This window comes from Ursus americanus, chromosome 10 (assembly GCF_024610735.1).
Source record: "Ursus americanus isolate L20-20 chromosome 10, mUrsAme1.1.p, whole genome shotgun sequence".
Taxonomy (NCBI): domain Eukaryota; kingdom Metazoa; phylum Chordata; class Mammalia; order Carnivora; family Ursidae; genus Ursus; species Ursus americanus.
This window is the reverse complement of record NC_142136.1, coordinates 14,713,981-14,732,344: the sequence shown is the minus strand read 5'-3', so window position 1 is coordinate 14,732,344 and position 18,364 is coordinate 14,713,981. Positions and strand designations below refer to the sequence as shown.

The 18,364-nt window shown below is 44.0% G+C and overlaps 2 protein-coding genes across 10 annotated transcripts in view; one reads left to right on the top strand and one right to left on the bottom strand.

Moving 5' to 3' along the window:
• Window positions 1-1,877, top strand: part of CLDN10 (claudin 10) — a 109,985-nt gene extending 108,108 nt beyond the window's left edge. For all 4 annotated transcript variants that reach the window (XM_045811068.2, XM_045811067.2, XM_087865047.1 and 1 more), the window contains 2 exons: window positions 850-957; window positions 1,546-1,877. In XM_045811068.2, coding sequence (XP_045667024.1) covers window positions 850-957; window positions 1,546-1,669 — 232 coding nt within the window. In that variant the 3' untranslated portion in view covers window positions 1,670-1,877. The remainder of the gene's footprint in view (window positions 1-849; window positions 958-1,545) is intronic.
• A 2,038-nt stretch (window positions 1,878-3,915) lies between these two features.
• DZIP1 (DAZ interacting zinc finger protein 1) overlaps window positions 3,916-18,364 on the bottom strand; it is a 49,636-nt gene continuing 35,187 nt past the window's right edge. For 3 of the 6 annotated variants that reach the window (XM_045810912.2, XM_087865045.1, XM_045810913.2), the window contains 9 exons: window positions 18,009-18,068; window positions 13,125-13,267; window positions 12,503-12,665; window positions 11,903-12,032; window positions 11,253-11,306; window positions 9,244-9,437; window positions 7,900-8,030; window positions 6,553-6,727; window positions 3,916-4,980 (listed from right to left, as the gene is read on the bottom strand). In XM_045810912.2, the coding sequence (XP_045666868.2) occupies window positions 4,904-4,980; window positions 6,553-6,727; window positions 7,900-8,030; window positions 9,244-9,437; window positions 11,253-11,306; window positions 11,903-12,032; window positions 12,503-12,665; window positions 13,125-13,267; window positions 18,009-18,068 (1,127 nt within the window). In that variant the 3' untranslated portion in view covers window positions 3,916-4,903. Of the gene's footprint in view, window positions 4,981-6,552; window positions 6,728-7,899; window positions 8,031-9,243; window positions 9,438-11,252; window positions 11,307-11,902; window positions 12,033-12,502; window positions 12,666-12,982; window positions 13,066-13,124; window positions 13,268-18,008; window positions 18,069-18,364 lie in introns of all 6 variants that reach the window. The other 3 variants (XM_045810915.2, XM_045810914.2, XM_045810916.2) reach the window with 3 other exon arrangements.

The window sequence follows — 18,364 nt, the reverse complement described above, 5'->3', positions numbered from 1 at the left end:
GCATCTAAGTAAAAGAACAGTAAGCTCAGAGAGAGGTGATGAGACCAGAGAAAAGGGCTTTGAGCTTCTGGGATGGCAGATTGTGGGAAGGCAGGTCTGTGGGGAAACTAACGGAAGATAGGGCACGTTAGTCAAGGTTGTTACGAAGATCCCCCTGGTGCCCTTTGTGTGCCCCCCCCTCGGTGTACTGTTGTCTCTGGTGATTAACTTTTGTCCTTCCTGGTAGGCCGGGGGTGGGGGACACATCTTTATAAATTGATGTCCTGCTTTAAGGCAAATGGGGCGGGGCAGAGAGCTTTTCTTGTATCAGCTTCTCCGTTGTTGCCTTCAGCTCGAAATAATCCTCGTGCCCAAGCAGCCTGTTTGGAGGTGGCATATTCTGCCATCCGTCAACACCTCATACATGATTTGCAAATAAATGTTTATTGAATTGAGTTAAACTGAAAGCAGAGGCAACCTGCCATTTTCTAGCTGGAGTCTGCTAAGTCATTACCCTGTGCAGCGGACTAAATGATGGAACACACTGTGAGCTTCGGACAGGGCCCAGAGGAAAGATACCGGCTGAGCGGGGAGGCCTGGGCTCCTCAGCGGGCTTTGCTTCTGCTTTGCCTGCGGGGATCGCTGCTTCTTCCTTTCGGGAAGTCGGGGAGGTATAATCAAGTGATGGCTAGAAAAACACGTTGAGTGAAGTTGAAAGCACTATACAGATACAAGGTGTTATTATTCCTGTGCAAGCTTCAGTAGCAAACGTTTACAGAGAGCATGTGGCACATGTTGGCTCGTTGGTCTTAAATACTGTTTACTCCCGAAATAAGTAAGCCTTAACGCTTGTGCAATCCGTCCTCACAGGTACGAATTAGGAGCTGCTCTCTTTATTGGATGGGCAGGAGCATCACTCTGCATAATCGGCGGTGTCATATTTTGCTTTTCAATATCTGACAACCACAAACCTCCCAGGTATGAGAGAGAGAGAAAAATGACCCGTGACAATTATCACAGGTGGGGCAAATTACAGATCGTTCGCACGATTCTTAGAAACGTCAAAACACTAGAATTGGTCAAAGTCGGGAATCTATAGCGAACGTAATCTTAAATACAATAAATACAGCGAACAGAATAAATATATAGTTAAAGTTAATTTCAAAAAACAGAGCTCACCCTTCTTACATTCCAGAGCCATTTCTGTGAGCTTTCTGCTTACTGGGGGCACATTCTTCACCGTGGCCTCACCGTTTTCACGTAGGCAGAAATTCCTGATGAAGGTCACTACGGTCCCCCAGGGCTCAGGAAGATGAGTTTTAAAAGAGAAAAACTGAACAGGTGAACAAGCCATGAATTTCTTCTGCCGAGATTCGCACTGACGCACTAACTGTTCAGAAATGACAGTGAGATATTTGGGGGGGAGGGGGTGGCGCCAAGAGAGAAGAGAGAAAACTCACTAACAGCAAGCAGGGGAAGTCTGAAACTTCGCTGGGACAGAAGCAGGGGGTAATGGTTTCTGTCCTCCGTGTACAGTGGGACCCACCACACTGTTTTGCCTTGCAGAATGGGATACGCATACAATGGGGCCACGTCTGTCCTGTCTTCTCGGACAAAGTATCATGGCGCAGAAGGAGATTTTAAAACCACAAACCCTTCAAAACAGTTTGATAAAAACGCTTACGTCTGAAAAGAGCACTGCCGCAAGCTGTCTTGAGTTATTGTAAAAGTGAACTGTTCACCAAATGATCCCCCCCCCAGAGCCCTCCTCTAATTCACACTCTAAACTGTTTTTAAAACATGAATTTGGAGAATTTGCTGATCGTATGGATGTAAATGTTCTAATCATTTTCTGTTGTGGCTTTCTATAAAAAAAAATAAACAGGTTATTTACAGGATTTGTATATATTTTATACATTTATAGAACATGGGAAGTTTTCAGCACCAAGGGAGCAAGTATTTGTAATGGAGCCTCCTTGATCATTCAGACACGGCATTCTTTGTCCCCGTGCCTTGTTTCTTTTCCTTCATGTATTAAACGGAAGGTGTGTAAGGAGTGGTGTCTTGTGAACAGTGTGGGGGCAATCTGAGACTGTTCCTCAAAAGATGTGTGGGTTGAACGGACAGGTTACTGGCTGTGTCGCGATGACTTCCGGTTTCTTACACCTGTTTGTCGCCACTGTGATTCTCAGTGACAGCTCAAGGAAGGGCTAATGGGGCCAAGACATGGCCTGGCACGTCCGCCTTAAATAATTGCTTAGGCTCCTCTGATGCAGAAAGCAGATTCTGGGCTGGAGCGTCAGCACGAGCCTGGCCAGAGACGCTGCTCATGGCTGACTTTGGAGCCAGCCGAGGAAGGTGCCAGAGCCTGCGTGGCACCTGCCTCGCTCACGACCGATGGGTGAGTTCCCGTGTGTCTCTCGGGCCCTGTGTGTACAACCAAGCTGGGTAATGGAGAGACTTACAATTTTTCAAGGCATGTAAGTTGTCCCAGTGATCTCTGAACGGCGTGGAAGACTTAAGAGGGAAAATCACATTATTTGGAGATGCTCAATGGGAAGAAGAGGAAATAAGTCTGTTACTAAAAAAATTATATATATATTATATAGATACATATATAATATGTAAAAATATATAAAAAATATGTAATGTATAAAATATATAAAATAATAAAATAAATGAGTATAGAAGTATATACTATATATATAATATGTATAAATCTCTCTTCTAGGGATATAAATGAACTGAAAGCTACAAGGGAGGGGTTAGGTGCTGCAGGCCAGTGTGGGGAGAGGATGTTACAGGTGTGTGTTTAAAACCAAGTTTTTTGTTCAGAGCTGTGCTGGTGAAGGTGATGTTTAGATTGTGCTGAAGTGTTCTAGCTCCTGAAGAATTGAGGGAGAGGATGCGGGCGGGAAAGGACAGAAAGCTCTGTCGGGAACCACACACATGTGAGCTGCCCATCAGTGATGGGAAACACAGGGTCCAAAGAAAATCTAATGAACCCCGGTAGTGTCCAAGGTAGTGTCCAAGGACAGCGTGGCAGGATAAAGAGAGGAGTAAAAGGAGTGGCTTTTACAACATAGATGTGACTTAATTTAAATACTGGGTTTGCATAGCAGAAGTTCATCCCATCCCTACACCCCCAGGATTTCCATCAGGAGTGAAGACGGGGAGCTTAGGGACTGGGGGAAAGCCTGCTCTTGTCACTTTCTAGTTGTAGGGCTTTTGGCAAGTTACTTACTGAGTCTGCATTTGTTACCTCTTCAGCACGAGGATGACGGTTATCTCTGCGTCCCAAAGTTGTTCTGATGAAATGAACTAATGACAAAGCAAAATAGGGGCGCCTGGGTGGCTCAGTCAATTGCGCTTCTGCCTTTGGCTCGGGTCGTGATCTCGGGGTCCTGGGATTGGGTCCCGAGTCAGTCGGGCTCCCCGCTCAGCGGGGAGTCTGCTTCTCCCTCTCCCCTCCCCCTGCTTGTGCGCTCACTCTCACTCGCTCTCTCGCTCACTCTCTCGCCCAAATAAATACATAAAATCTTAAAAAAAAAAAAAAAAGCAAAATAGACCCACATTGTTCAATAAATACCTGTTGAAAAAGTGACCGAATGAGCAGAGTGGCCCATGTGCCTTTTTAGGCGCAGTGTGGCTTTGGCGTGCTGCGTATCTCTGTCCTCCTACATGGAAATTTGATTTGGCATTTATTAAAGCTCTTACATAGAAAGTGTGTTTCCATAGAATGGCCCCTGTGGGAAGTGCTTAAAAGGGTGCAAGTGGAAAAGTGAGAAGGACCCTTGGGGAAGGAAGGGGGAGAGGCAGACACCTAAACTGTTGTGACTTCAGATCAGGGTGTCGTGTGGCACAGCTAACAGGGCAAGTCTAACCCCCCCAAGTTTAGCTCAGAACTCATCCTTAATAACTCAGCCACAGTCACAATGATGTAAGGGAGGGCTTTACTTGAAAGGTTGGCAAATAGAAAAGAGATCCAAAACCCAACAGACCCTTAATTAAAATGTTACTTTTTTGGGGGAAACAGAGTACAGATAGTACCACAAAGTATTTAAAAAATGCAAAAAAACAGTTTATATGAACTTTCTGACCATTGACAATTGTTAAGAACAGAACTAACTAGTTTTGAGGTATTTTATAACATGGGTTGGGCATTTGAAAAAAGTGGAAAAAAAATCTACATACACATATGAATTCAGTAATGACTCAATTTTTTCTATTCGTATTCTGATAAATTAATTGACATTGAAAACAGCTACATTTTATTCATAAAGTATCCAAGGTAAAGATTATACTGCAGAAATGGTATTTTACGTTCCAAAATCATTGTTTAGTACAACATGCTTACGATGGCTCAAAGCAGTGTATGGTACACGTACTTCTGGAAAATGTATTTACCATGGGCCTAGCTATATTTTTATAATTCTAAACTTATTTCTACATGAAAAATAACCAATCTACTCTTAAGATTTCACTGATTCCACTAATTCAATTTTGAGCATACTAACAGAATTTTATAATAAAACACTTCCAGTGTGATAATGGACATAAGAAAGATATAAAAAAAAAGTTTTAATTCAAACCAAAACCTGCTATAAGTTTAAAAAAAAATTCACTTAAAAATTAGTTGAAAAAATACACGTAAAGACTAGAGTACCGTTCTGAAGAAAAAAACTTTTTATAACTTCAAATGACACATTAATTTTAAGCAGCAGAAGTCTTAAACACCTCTACACGCTTCAAAATACCGTCGACAATGTTTGTGTTTCGGTACTGAATTGGGTGCTGTTAAAGAGACGCTTGTTCCGGAATGAGCGGCCTTGTTCCTGTGGAAAGACTGTGAGGCAGGAGCGCTCGAATCTTGCGGGCAGATTCCTGGGATCCCGTTGGCGTCTTCACCTTCTCTGAGCTGTGGTTATACATCTGAAGAGTCGCTCCAGTCGGTCACAGTTACCAGGCTGCTTTTCAGTGTGCTGGATTCATCTGGAAGTCCTGTGGAGGGAGAGAGAGAGGAGGAAGAGGAGCTTCAGTGATCAGACAGGACTGTCAAAATCCGTCCCTCACCGCTCAGCGTCCGGGTCTGTTGGCTAATACGCATGCCCCCAGCGCCCACAGGCCGTGATCTGACCACGGAAGGGCCACTTCCCCAGGATGCCATCAGGGACCCTTGTCTAGAGGCTTCCACTCAGCATCTCTGCGCTCAGCACAGGGCCAGGATTCTTCACCGTGCTCAGTAACGTCCTGTTGTTGCTACGGACTCTGAGTGACAGGTGGAAAGAAAGGAGACTGAGAGTGCAATAGGCCAAGGAGGAACCAAATGGGAAACATGGGTTTTCCAGGGTCGATGGGCTTCACTATGAAGTTAGTTAAGAAGTGTCTTAAGCCACTAAAACAGTACAGTGTGGAGAATTCCACTTGAGTTTGCCTCTAGGCCTGTTTTCTTGGAGGGGTGTGAAGTCCTGCGCGGGGAGAAGAGAAAGGAAAGGTAATCGGAGCGTCCTCTCGGCCCTGTGCACGTACAGCCGCTGTACCACACACGGGGCCTTTGGGTTCTGTCAGAATGAAACTTTAGACAGCACCGGGTGGGAGCAAAGGCAAGGCTCACGTTCTGGAGGAGAGCAAAGGTGACTTGGAGGGCAGACACAGCAGTGGCTCACCTTACAGAGTGAGGTGGCGAGAGATCCCGCGGAAAATGGGAAGGACAGATAGAGAGGTTTGCACGTATTAATTTAAAGTTACAGATGGGGGCACGAAAACACCGAACGGGGGTCATGAGAGGGGCTGTGAGCGCAGAAAATGAGCCACACCCCCATCTGTCTTAGCAGGACCTCAACAGTTCATGCCTAAAGTTGGTGAGTCTGGAAACTAGTCTGACCTACTACTGAGAGATATGGTGGGTCTCGGGGCGCCACACAGACCCAAGGACAGGCCCTGCGGCTGGGGGGAGGGGCACAGACAAGCCCTTCTGGACGACCTTTCACCCTGCGCAAGAATTACTTTGATAAAAATGATAAATCACATTTTATACTTTTTAAAATGAAATATATTGAAAATTAAGTTACTGGACTTAGCCAGACCCTAGGACTCATCCAGGAACGATGTCAACTCCTGGTTTCATTTGTAATTCATCCCACTGGCTATAATGTTGCAACAAATCTTTCTTCAAAGAAAATAGGGAGAAACATTTAACATGTAAACAGATTAATACAGGAAGACTGCCGGAAGAATGGCCCCATTCAGGTGTAAGATCAGAAATTTTAATTTCTGAGAGGTACCTGCGGGAAGAGAATATTTGTATGGGCATTTCCAAAAATATTAAAATTTAAAGACTAAAGATCAGGTACCAATTACATAAATATACACAGATTAAAGGACTTTCAAAAGGAATAAATGTGCACAAAACACACGATATTATATCATGTGCTTTGTGAAAGCATCAAGACATTTGTTATACCAACAGTGTTTCTGTCTGATGGTATATTAACATAGCTTCATTAGATATTCTTAAAGATGAAACAAATAACTGGAAAATGGACTGAGCTTCAAAACACTCAAGCAGCGAACCTTCTCCCTTTGGCCCCTTCAGATGAGCTGCACCCCAGGCACTTGGCACTTGAGTAGAATTTGACTCATTCTTCACAGGCAGAGGTTCCTTCTGTTCTCTCCCAGTTTTCTTCCCCAGAGATCTTTCTTCCTCCAGGGATGATATGTCCCAGTCGTCGTCATCCACATCTGCGCACTGAAAGGAACACACAGACAGCAGTGAGCGTTTCTTAAAGACGCAGCGCACGCTGGCGTCCCTTGGTCATTTTGTTGGCTAGACTGAGCCGCTGACGCCGAATGATCGGAAGCTGGCGAATCGCGGAGGTTCCCCGTCTGGTCATTTCTGGAAGGCAAGGAAACGGATTTGGAAATCTGTGTTTTGTAGGCAGACGGAGCCACCTCTTTGTTTCTTGCCTTGGAAATGTCCATGTTGCCTACCTACTCTACCAGCCATGAATTTAGAAAATCCCAGAAACGTTACGCTGTAGCAGTAAAGTCAGGCTGCTCCACGAATAGGAGCTCTTACCTCTGGGATAATCTGACATTGAACCGCAGGTGAGGTCACACCAGGCCCATCTGAAAGGAGCACACATTTCTCCCGCACCCTTTCTAAGGAAGACACTGGCTTTCTCTTGAATGACGACTTTCTGTCATTTTTGACTTGTACGACACCAATGGCACTAACTAATGAGAGAAGTTTGACAAAATGCTCCGGGCCCACACGTGCACAGGAAGAGGAGTTAAATCCAAGAAAACAGCGAGCAGTACTTGCACACCCGGTCAGCACAGATAAGCTGCGGCCGGACATCCAACAGGAGCTCTCCAAACACAGAAGCTCTGCGATGTCCGGGGGCTTGGAACTGCTCGGAAGGTGCTAGGGCCTCTCCTCCAACCCCGGCAGGAGAGCTGGGGCTCGGACCTCATCTCCCTGATGCACTTCTCCTCCACCCACTCCAGCTCCCAAGCGGGGCTAAACCCTGAGAAGTCCCTATCTTACTGCCAGGTCACGCCTCGGACTCAGGGCTGAGCCCCCCCACCCCCCCAGGTTCCAGCCCGTCACAAGTATCCATGTGCAAAACATCTCATACTTGCACGTGTCCAGCCAGACTTGTGACAGGAGTTTGAAAACCTGGAAATCCTGAAAAACACGTGACGCCTTCTTACCTGCAGTCGTTCCAATATCTTTGCTTCTCTACGGAACGGAAAACAATGCAGTAATACTGCAGACAAGATACGGTACACGTCTCAACCTCTGCTGTCCTAAACTATATTTGTTTTATATTTCACTACAAGAAGTACAATTATTAAGGTATATTCGTTAAAAGATGAATTTCTCTGTGCATGTTTAGCAAGCAAAAGTGATTTCACCTTTAGTTCTTCTTTTAAGTCTTTTTTGATGAACGCATCAGCAACATGAATCCCACCAACTGGCTTATTCACATTTCTGTGATTTGAAACCGTCTTTTCAACTTTTTCAGTTAGTGTTTTAATGGAGGTTCCTGTGTGACCAGAAGAAGATAGGTACGGTTAAAAAAAAAAATTTGTTATCTTTCTTCGATTCCAAAATAACCTGAACAAACAACTTGGGAAGAGTCTAAGCTTTGCAAATAATCATATTTATTAAATTAAAATCAATTGATGTATTTTAGAAGTTGAAAAAAAGATACATTAATACATGTATAATTCCTTTTAGAAGAATCATGATCCCCTAGACCAGAAGCAACAGAGTGTTCACTTTTAAGTCAAGGAAGGATGGTCTCCTTCAAGCTGTGGTCAGAAACTGTAATTTCAGGGAGGTAGTCTGTAGGACTGGAATATTCATCTGGGTATTTTCAAAATCAATATAATTTTAAAATGAATTAGTTGTATCTTACATAATTACGTAAACATGAATATAAACTGCATATAGTACATTAAATTATATCTGATAGGTTTAAAATATATAATTTTTAAACTGCATTAAACAGAATTTCTTTTTTAAGAAATGACCCTCAATCCCCACTTCTCTTGGGCGCATGGTCAGCAGCCCCACGCTTGGATCTTACGTTCCTTTGGAATTGCCCCGCCTCCCAGGGCAGCACAGTGTAGAGAAAAGCCATTCTTGCAGACACCCAGGGTGTGGGTTGAATTGCGGGCCCTCCCAATTCATATGATGATGTTTTCACCCCCAGGATCTCAGAATATGACCTTATTTGGAGATAAGGCCTTTAAAGAGGTATCAAATTAAAGTGAGTTCTTTAAGGTGGGCCCAAATCCAGTATGACTGGTGCCCTTATGAAAATGGGAAATTTGGACACAGACGCGTGACCGGGGGAGGGTGACGGTCATGTACGAGCCAAGCACAGGAGCTCAGACCAGATCTTTCCCTCGGGGCCCTCACAAAGAACCAACCTTGCCACCCTTGATTTTGGCCTTTTGGCTCGAGAATGGAGACAAGACATTTCTGTTTTAAGCCACGAGGTGTGAGGTACTTTGTTCCAACCGTCCTAGGAAATGAACACAGCCGGGCACCCCCCTCCTTCCTCTCCTTCCACCCGAGCCCCAGGGACTTGCTAAGCCCTGTGCGCCTTCCTCAAGCAGCCGTGGCTGTCGGATTAGCCCCACCCTCGCCTCGCACTTTCCCCGCTCCTCCTCCCAGGGCTTGGTGCCCGCAGTTGCAAACCACTGTCTTAAACAAAATTTCCAGAAGGATTTTCAATGACCAGAGCTCACCTGTGGGCTTGAGAGAAATACTGGAGTCCTCCACTTCACTTCCCTCCGTCCAGTCAGTGTCACTTCTGACAACGCTCTTTCCAAAGCTACTCTTGTTGCTTCTGGAGGACGGCACAGGAAGGACGTCTGGGGATGTGCATGCCTGGATGAGGTCCTCACCGTCCAACTCTTCCTCCGAACTGAACGGAGGGGTCCTAAACAAAGGAAAAGCCAAGCAAGGGCACTGTTTTCGCGCTTCGGGATTTGGGGGGAAAGAAATCTTTTCTGTAATAAAACTACTCTTTTAAAATAGCATCATTGCTTATAACTTACCTCTACACTGCACTTTATGAAGTGCTTTTATATACACAATCCCATTTGCTTCATCACATGAATTAGCACCCCACTTTAAAGTGGGTGGGGGATGGGCTGGGTGGGGGATGGGCATTAAGAAGGGCCCTTGTCGCAATGAGCACTGGGTGTTGTGTGAGGTGATGAATCACTGGATTCTACTCCTAAAACCAATATTGCACTGTATGTTAACCAACTAGAATTTAAATTAAAACAATTTTTAATTAAAAAAATTTAAAAATAAAAGGGAATTGTCTATGCATAATGCACATATGGCTGACACTATTATGTACACTTGGAAACTGCTGGGTGAGGGTTTTTTTTAGCCACAATTAAAAAAGAAAAATTAAAAAAAATAAAGTGAGATAGAAGTTCAGAGCAGTGTTCGTTCATTCAAGAATATTCTTTGAGCACTTAAATTCCAGACAATGTTCAGTCATATTATGTCCCATGAAATAAGGCTCTTATGAGATTTTGTACATGAAAAATGCTTTTGAAGGGTAAATCATTTTGTTGTCTCTATTATGTTCTGTTTATACTGTCCCTACTATATATATTTTCTCTACTATATGTGCACAATGTCTCAAGAAGAGATATTTATAGCATTAATACCTCCAGAAAAAGTCGATGATGAAATTCAGTTATGATAAAATCAGTTTTACTTATAATTAATAATAAAGTACCTATAATTTATTAAGTCCCCATTAAGTGCCAAGCCCTAAGGCCAAGACCTTTTCTTTTCTTTTCTTCTCTTCTTTTTAAAATATAAAGCTTTTAATTTTTATTTATTTTACTTTTTTTTTTTTAAAGAAGGCTCCATGCCCATGTGGGGCTTGAACTCATGACCTGAGATCAAGAGCTGTGTGTTCCACCGACTGAACCAGCCAGGCACCCCAAACCCTTTTCATATATTCTTAATTTGTAGAACTGTCCTGTGGAAAAGGCAGCATCATCCCATTGAACAGATAAGAAAATAGGCCTAAACAGATAAGCAAGTCTATCAGTGGCACACAGTTCATGAGTGACCGAGGTAGTTTCCTTAGTATCCTAAGAGGGCCCAAGACTGCAAGGTCTAGGGCCATTATTGACTTCAACAAGGGACAAGAGCACCACAATATCATCTGACTACACTATTAAGGATCCAGCCACTAAAAGACAATATCGTTCATGTATTTATTTATTTACTCATTTATTTTTTAAAAGAATTTATTTATTTATTTGACAGAGAGAGACAAAGAGAGGGAACACAAGCAGGGGGAGTGGGAGAGGAAGAAGCAGGCTCCTAGCAGAGGAGCCTGATGTGGGGCTCGATCCCAGAACGCCAGGATCACGCCCTGAGCCGAAGGCAGACGCTTAACGACTGCGCCACCCAGGCGCCCCAACATCGTTCATTTAATTCATCGTGCTTATTGAAAATTATGGAACATGGAGGGGAATAATGGAAATGACTCGGGGCAGCGGTCCCACTTCTTAGTGGAGGCCACAAGGTGATAAGCACTACTGACTCACAGAAAGTCTGAGAAAGAAACAAAGACATGTCACAAAGGAGTAACAAATTAATTGTGATGTTTAACAATTAGGGTTTTGGTTAATCGCAGTGTACATACTAATTTACAACAAAACGAATGTTCAGGGGAAAGACCTTTTTAAACGCCCTCTCCCCACTCTCAAGTACTCACGTAATAGTGGAAGACTTTCTGGGAAAATGATCTTCTATGATATTTTTCTTGATTCTAAAACACAAAAGAAAATGATTTCTAAACTGCATGAGTGAATAATGTCATTTAATATAAATTTCTGTGGAATGGGTGATTTTTGCTATTGAACATTTGTTAAAGAGGATAAGCAGCAAGAAATGTGCTGGTACCAATGGCAGGCTGGTGGGAACTGGAAGCGTAATTCTGCTGGGTCAAACACTGTTGTGGGTCAGATGTCTGCCTAGCCCACAAATGCACATGTTGAACCCCTAACCCCTCGGGACGCTCTCCGGAGGTTGGGCCTTTGGGAGGTAATTACGTGTATTTGAGGTCATGAGGGTGGGGCCCCCATAAAGGGATTAGTGTCCTTTGAAGAAGAGGAAGAGGGATCAGACCTCTCTCTCTCCCTGCCACGTGGGGACACAGTGAGAAGGTGGCCATCTCCCAGCCTGGAAGCAGGCTGTCACCAGAACCCGACTGGACAGCACGCTGATTTCAGACGTCCAATCTCCAGAAGTGTGAGAAAATCGCTCTCTGTTGTCCAAGCCACCTGGTCTATGGTATTTGTTACAGCAGCCCAAACTGACGGTGATAAACACGAATACAAAAATTTTAGGGTCAAAAATACTCACTTTGGGGCAGGCGTCTTATCAGTAAAAACAGGTCTTTGTCTAACCAGTTGTCTGCTTCTGGGAGGAGGCTGTACTGCCTTGGGGATTTCTCCGTTGGAGAGGGTGTCCACCTGAGGAGCGCTGTCCTTATCTGGAATAGTGGCATCATTAGTGAGTCTCCATTGCCTTCGTGAGCAGTGAGTGAAAAGCACAAGAAAATACTACCATACGGTCTACGCTGGCACTTGAAACCAACAAGCTCTTGGCTGTAGAGTCCACATGACAGGCATTTATTTTTTTTTAAGATTTATTTATTTTAGAGAGAGAGAGAGAGAGGAGGAAGGGGGAGAGGAAGCGAGAACACCCAAGCAGACTCCTGCTGAGCACGGAGCCCGAAATGGGAGCCGATACCAAGAGTCAGACGCTCAACCCACTGAGCCACTCTGGCACCCCAGGCATTTTTAAATATTAAAATAAAACCCAACATGCAACATATAATGGTCCAAACAGTATTAGACTTGCCAACGAAGTTCCAAAGTTTGCAAACCATTTAAAAGTATAAAAGGCACTAGGACGTCGTTCCTACTGCAAAAATGAAATGGCAGCCAGTAACGGGCTTACCTGAGGGCAGTAAGGCTCTCTCCTCAATTTTACAGCTGAGCTCATGTTCAAGGAGCGCTCGAATTTGCTGCATGTTGGGTAGTTGTCTTTCTCGTTCATGTCTCGCTGATTCCACAGTTCTTAGCACCCTACTGAAGTGATCGCTTGGAATTCCACGTATATCCTGAAGCAGTAAAATCTGAAGCTTATTATCCTGGGACGGGCTTCATTTCATGAACATTTGTCAGCATAAACTGTGCCGACCTCTCGTCCTTACTGCTGCATGCGAGGTAGGGGACGCCCCGACGTGCAACACACTATTCTGGCCTCAAGAGGAGCTCCCTGTGCAGTGGGACATGGCGGGGGGGGGGGCTGTGGATGAGTGCACGGGACTGGTTAGTGGTGCTAGGCTGCGAGTGCCAGGGCTGAATGCACAGAGAGGTTGTGTGTGTGTGTGTGTGTGTGTGTGTGTGTGTGTGTGTGTGTGTGAGTCTGACTAACCAACCATGCAAGCTGGGCCATCAGGACAGTGTGAGTGCACAAGGACAGAACGGACATGCCTTCCTCTCTTCTCTGATCCTTCCCTATTGAGGAAACAAAATACAACACAACGAGCGAACGTTCCTGAAATGAATGAGCTTACTGCATTAATCCCCAAGGTTTCCAGTTTCTCTAGCAAACTCTGCTCCAAGACGCTCCTTATTTCCTTCGTGAGGGAGGGGTTATTTTTCAAAACTTTCCTTAAATGGATCTTGTTGTTATTTAATTTCTGTTCGTTCTCCCTTCCTGAAATAAGGTTTACAAAGTGTGTTAAAAAGTTAAATACATAGTACTGTATGGTGACTAACATAATATAATAAAAAATCTTAAAAAAAAAAGTTAAATACATAAAAGCTCTAAGCAGAAAACGGCAGAGCGCCACTTTTAAACAGCAAGCAAGCATTTTGTAACGTGATAGGGCTTTGGATGGTTCGATCATTCCACACCGTACATGACACTGGAGCATCACAACTTTTAAAACTATCCTAAGTTGGCTTCAACACTCGGTGTCTTTAAAGACTCTTTCTTGACCCCTTAACTAATTCATTACTAGATGAGTAATGTAAGAGAAACGTCTCTGCGGAAGCACAGTAGAAAAAACAACTTCTTTAGAAGTTCAATGGTTCACCCTAAAATTATTTCCCTACTTTCTGAAGAATTCATCTTGCCTAAATTGTTAGAATTTATGTATCATTTTTTGAAGAAGCCCGATTTATATTAAAAGTTTTGATTTGATAAGTTCAGTAGAAGTTTATATAAAATTTCAAAAAGTGAAATTATCCCTCCCAAAATATTTATCAAAATGAAAAAGAGGTTAAACAAAGAGTCTTAGGAAAAGTAGATTCTGTTTAAAACAACTTATAATTAAAAGCAAAGAAAAAACTAACTGGCCAGATACTCTGAACTTTTCCTTCCCTGTTCCCCTTTCATTTCCCCACTAAAAAATGTGGAGTTCAAGAGCGTTTGGAGAAGGGGCGTGACTACGCGACCCGGAGGAATGGAGTTCTACGTCAAAGCAGAGGGAGGGCTTGATGGAAGAGGCTCTGTATTGGGCTGTTGAGACCCTTAGTGAGCGTCCAAAGCCAGATCTGGGAGAACACGACGACAGCGCTGTCATTTTGGAGTCTATTCTCCAAACCGGGGCATTCCACCCAACAACGGTTGTGCCGAGTGCCAGCACCGAGTAGGTCTGGGGCGGCAGGGGCTATGGTATTTTGAGGCCCGGCCTCACCCACCCCAGTAGATGGGAGTTTTAGGGACCCACAGCATTCGGACTGACGGAAGATCCGCAGCCAAATGCCCCAATGTCTCAGACCTTCTCTCAACCCTCGTTCAAGTCCAGCAGTAAAGAACATTTCTGTTCATTAATCAACACTTTGGCTGAGGGCAAAAGTAGGCAAATTACTGTGTGTTCGTTAAATAAGAGGAAAAATCCTGCATGATAATGCTTTTCTATAATTTGGTACTGCGGTTTGCGAAACCAAAATCAGGAAATTTTGTGAGATTATGTATTAGTAAAAATCAGAAGTAATCTTAAATTTTTGACATGCTGCTTTCTCACCAATGTTTTCCAATATTCTGGAGCTACCTTAAAAAAAAGCACTTCTGGGGGCACCTGGGTGGCTCGGTTGGTTGGGCGTCCAACTCTTGATTTTGGCTTAGGTCACGATCTCAGGGTGGAGGGATGGAGGCCCACATCCGCCCTGCGCTCAGTGTGGGGTCTACTTGTCCCTCTCCCTCTTCTCCCCCCACCCCGGCCCCGCTCACACTCTCATTCTCTCTCTTTCAAATAAATAAATAAATAAAATCTTAAAAGAAAAAAAAAAGGCACTTCTGTCCTAGGAACAATACACCAAAACCTGCAGGGCTTAGCTGCAGCCGTGGCCGTGTCTTCGCTCTGGCTGCTAGGTGGCCATCAAGTGTAGAAAACTATGGCGAAGAACGAGAAGAGGCACTGAGAATTGCTTGGGAGTCATGGTGCTACCACAGAAACAGACACACCTCTCGCCCTGTTTACACAAAGGGAATTTTGGGGCCAGCACCCAGGATATAAAAGGAGCTACAGAGAAGTACAGCCAGAGAGGCTCCAGGCTCTGTCTGCCCCGGGTCCGGGGTCAAGCGAACTGGATTTGGGTTTGGGTTCGCCCTCAACCCTGATGATCAGCTCCTTCGGATGACCGAGTTTCCCAAAATGACTACAAATTAAACATTTCCCCTCTGTCCTCAAATTCACTTTACATGTTGACGCTTGCTTGGGATTCGCTTATGGAAAATGAGAAAACTCTTGGTAGGAAGGCCTCTTACAAGGCTGGGGCTGGCCGGGGGAAGCAAGAGAAAGAACGTAGAATGCACAGGGGAAAAAAAATAAAGTTTTTAATGTAAAGGTGGAATGAATCGCTGGAAAGCCAATCACAACTGAAGGTTTTGAAGCACATACTACTTACCAAGATCAATAAGACAAAACTTTCCCAGGCAGGTGGCCGGTGTGCAATGGCCCACAGAAATGATCATTTATATCAGACATGCAACGTACCATGTTTGGTGAGCAAAGAATTACGCACAAAGCAAAGAGTCAAGAACAAAGACCAAAACAGAATTTCTGAGTCAGAAGGGATGTCATCATCTACGAATCAATCTTCTCATTTTTCACACGGGAACACGAAAACCAGAGCGCTAAAGAGACTGCTCCAAGGACAGCCCGCCAGTCCAGGACCGGCCTGCCTCTGTCCCTTTGTTCTTTGCGTTCAACTATGGAAAGCTGAAAACCTGGACGTGAGTTCCCTCCCTGTCACTAATGAAGCTCACCAGCTAGGAGCAAGCTCCCTGTGTTTCAAGTTCCCGAATGATGAAATGGCCTCTAAGACCCCTGCTGGCCCACATTCTAACCTCCCATAGAACAGGACTGTCAAAAAAGTAAGGACGCAGAAATGGTCACGCATGCATGCATACTTCTGGGTAACAGCCGCCCTGCTTTGCAAACCACTGCCAAAATTCAGCTGTACAGGCATCACGTGCAAAATGTGGGCACAGCTGAGGAATTTATCGATGGCAATTAACGTGCTGCCAGCAGTTGGCTCCACAGAGGCCCTGAAGGATTCGTTTGGTCACCGGCTTCTTTAACAGTGCGCTTGGGACTCAGGCCCGTCTGGTGGTCCTCGGCCCTCGCCTCCTTCCCACTAGAGCTGTGTCTGAGCCCAGGGAGGGTGGCAAAGGTTATTTTCTTTCCCAATCTGGTTCCCCGCTTGTGGCAACACCCAAGGATGGTGTTCGCGGCCAGTGATCCCAAACTCACACCTTAAATGGTCTGGGTAGAAGAATTCTAAGACACAGGCAGAAGGATGCCGTGGTTAGAAGTGGGGCCCTGAGGGGTGACACAGTGGACAAAGTGAGGACAGTCTCTTGGAATCTAACAGACTCCTTTTTTTAAATGCATGTGAACTTGAGACTCCACAGGACCCCCTGACACATTTCATAGATTCTGCAGAAAATAAGATATTTGGTGTTCCAGGCATCAATAAATCACATGTAGGAGGGAGAAAGCACGTTACTTGAAAGCAAATGGAAAATGAACATTGCACAGATATTATGGATGTGACTGACCGAATCACTTCGCAAGTTGTAGCCTTGTCAAAAATAATTTGGAAAGGGATGCCTGGGTGGCTCAGTGGGTTGGTTAAAGCGTCTGCCTTCAGCTCAGGTGTTGATCCCAGGGTCCTGGGATCGAGTCCTGTATTGGGCTCTTTGCTCAGCAGGGAGCCTGCTTCTCCCTCTGCCTGCCACTCTCCCTGTTTGTGCTCTCTCTCTTTCTATGATAGATAAATAAATAACATCTTTAAAAAAATAACTTGGAAAAAGTCTTTTAGAAAACACAGAAGACATTACAACAAATATTAAGAATCTACAAATTGGAATATACCATTTTAATTCTCTTCCTAACACAAATGGTAAAACCAGAGCTCATATAAATATGAACAATTTGCTTTCTCCTAAAGAGGTAAATATGTGGTCAAGCATCATCATTGTTAAGCAGAAAATGATGGTAAACAGATTCAAGTATAACTGTTCCAGGATCTACAAGTTTGGTATTCGAAAGTACTCTGAATAATGTGGAATGATTTTCATAAACTTCAAAAATTAATTGGCAAAATAATTTTGAGAGCTGCTGAATAAAATGAGGAAGCCACGATAACTTTAATTATCTCCCCAAACCTTGAACAGCTCCCCAATTTCACCATAAAGACACTGTCCTGGGGGCACCTGGGTGGCTCAGTCGGTTAAGCCTCTGACTCTTGATATCAGTTCAGGTCATGATCTCAGGGTCGTGGGATCGAGCCCCACTTTGGGCTCTGCACAGGGCATGGAGCCTGCTTCAGATTCTCTCTCTCCCTCTCCCCCCTCCCCCTCCCCCACCACGTGCGCTTGCTCTCTCTATATAATAAAAAAATAAATCTTTTTTTAAAAAGACATTATTCTGCACACAAATATTCTACATTGAGAGCTTCAATATTATGCTTTTCTTGCTATTAAAATAATTTTGAAATGATTTAATGAAATAATTTAAAAAATAATTTTAAATGAAACAATTTCAAAATAATTTCACAGATTCACGGTGTGAGAAATAGCGACTGTGCCAGGAATATTTTTGTATCATCTGGTGCACAACGCATTTGTGTTGACTTGTCATCTGACCGGAAAATATCTGCGTTGACATAAAGACTTAGGTTTTTTTCCCCAAGTTCCCTGACCCAGGAAGGTGTTGTTCACATGCTAAGAATACAGTAAAGCAGGGGAACATATAACAGGATGTTAAAGGAGTAAGATGGTAGAATACTCCAGATGGATTGAAAATGTCATCTCCAAACCTAAATGTCTTCCCTAATTTTGATAACAGTGTGATAAAAACCACGAGATCATAATTTCAAGGCTTGGGTTTTAGCATCTCAATAGAATCTATGCAGGAAGAAACCCTGAGTGAGCCCTCGGTTACCTTTTTCTTCCTCTGAAAGCTCTTCTATTGGTTCCAGTATGTGCGATGAGAATGCCTGTTCTATTAACGAGGAAAAATAAGAATAGTACAGACAGGACAACAGCAAAGTGAAATTAGTTTCCTTTCAAACAATTTTGGAAGATCTAGTTCCACAGTATTTTAATCATGCCCAAAACAGCAGAATTTGCTGGGAAGAAGTTTGAAGGCAGTCAGTTAAAGCTGGTCCCTTTTTCATGGGACCTGTTCTTTCCAGGTATTTGCCATTAATGCCTGCCCCCCCACCCCGAAATTATATTTTCAAATAATTACATCGTTTCGCACTCCGCAACCTCGTGCCTGACGGGATTCTTTTAAGG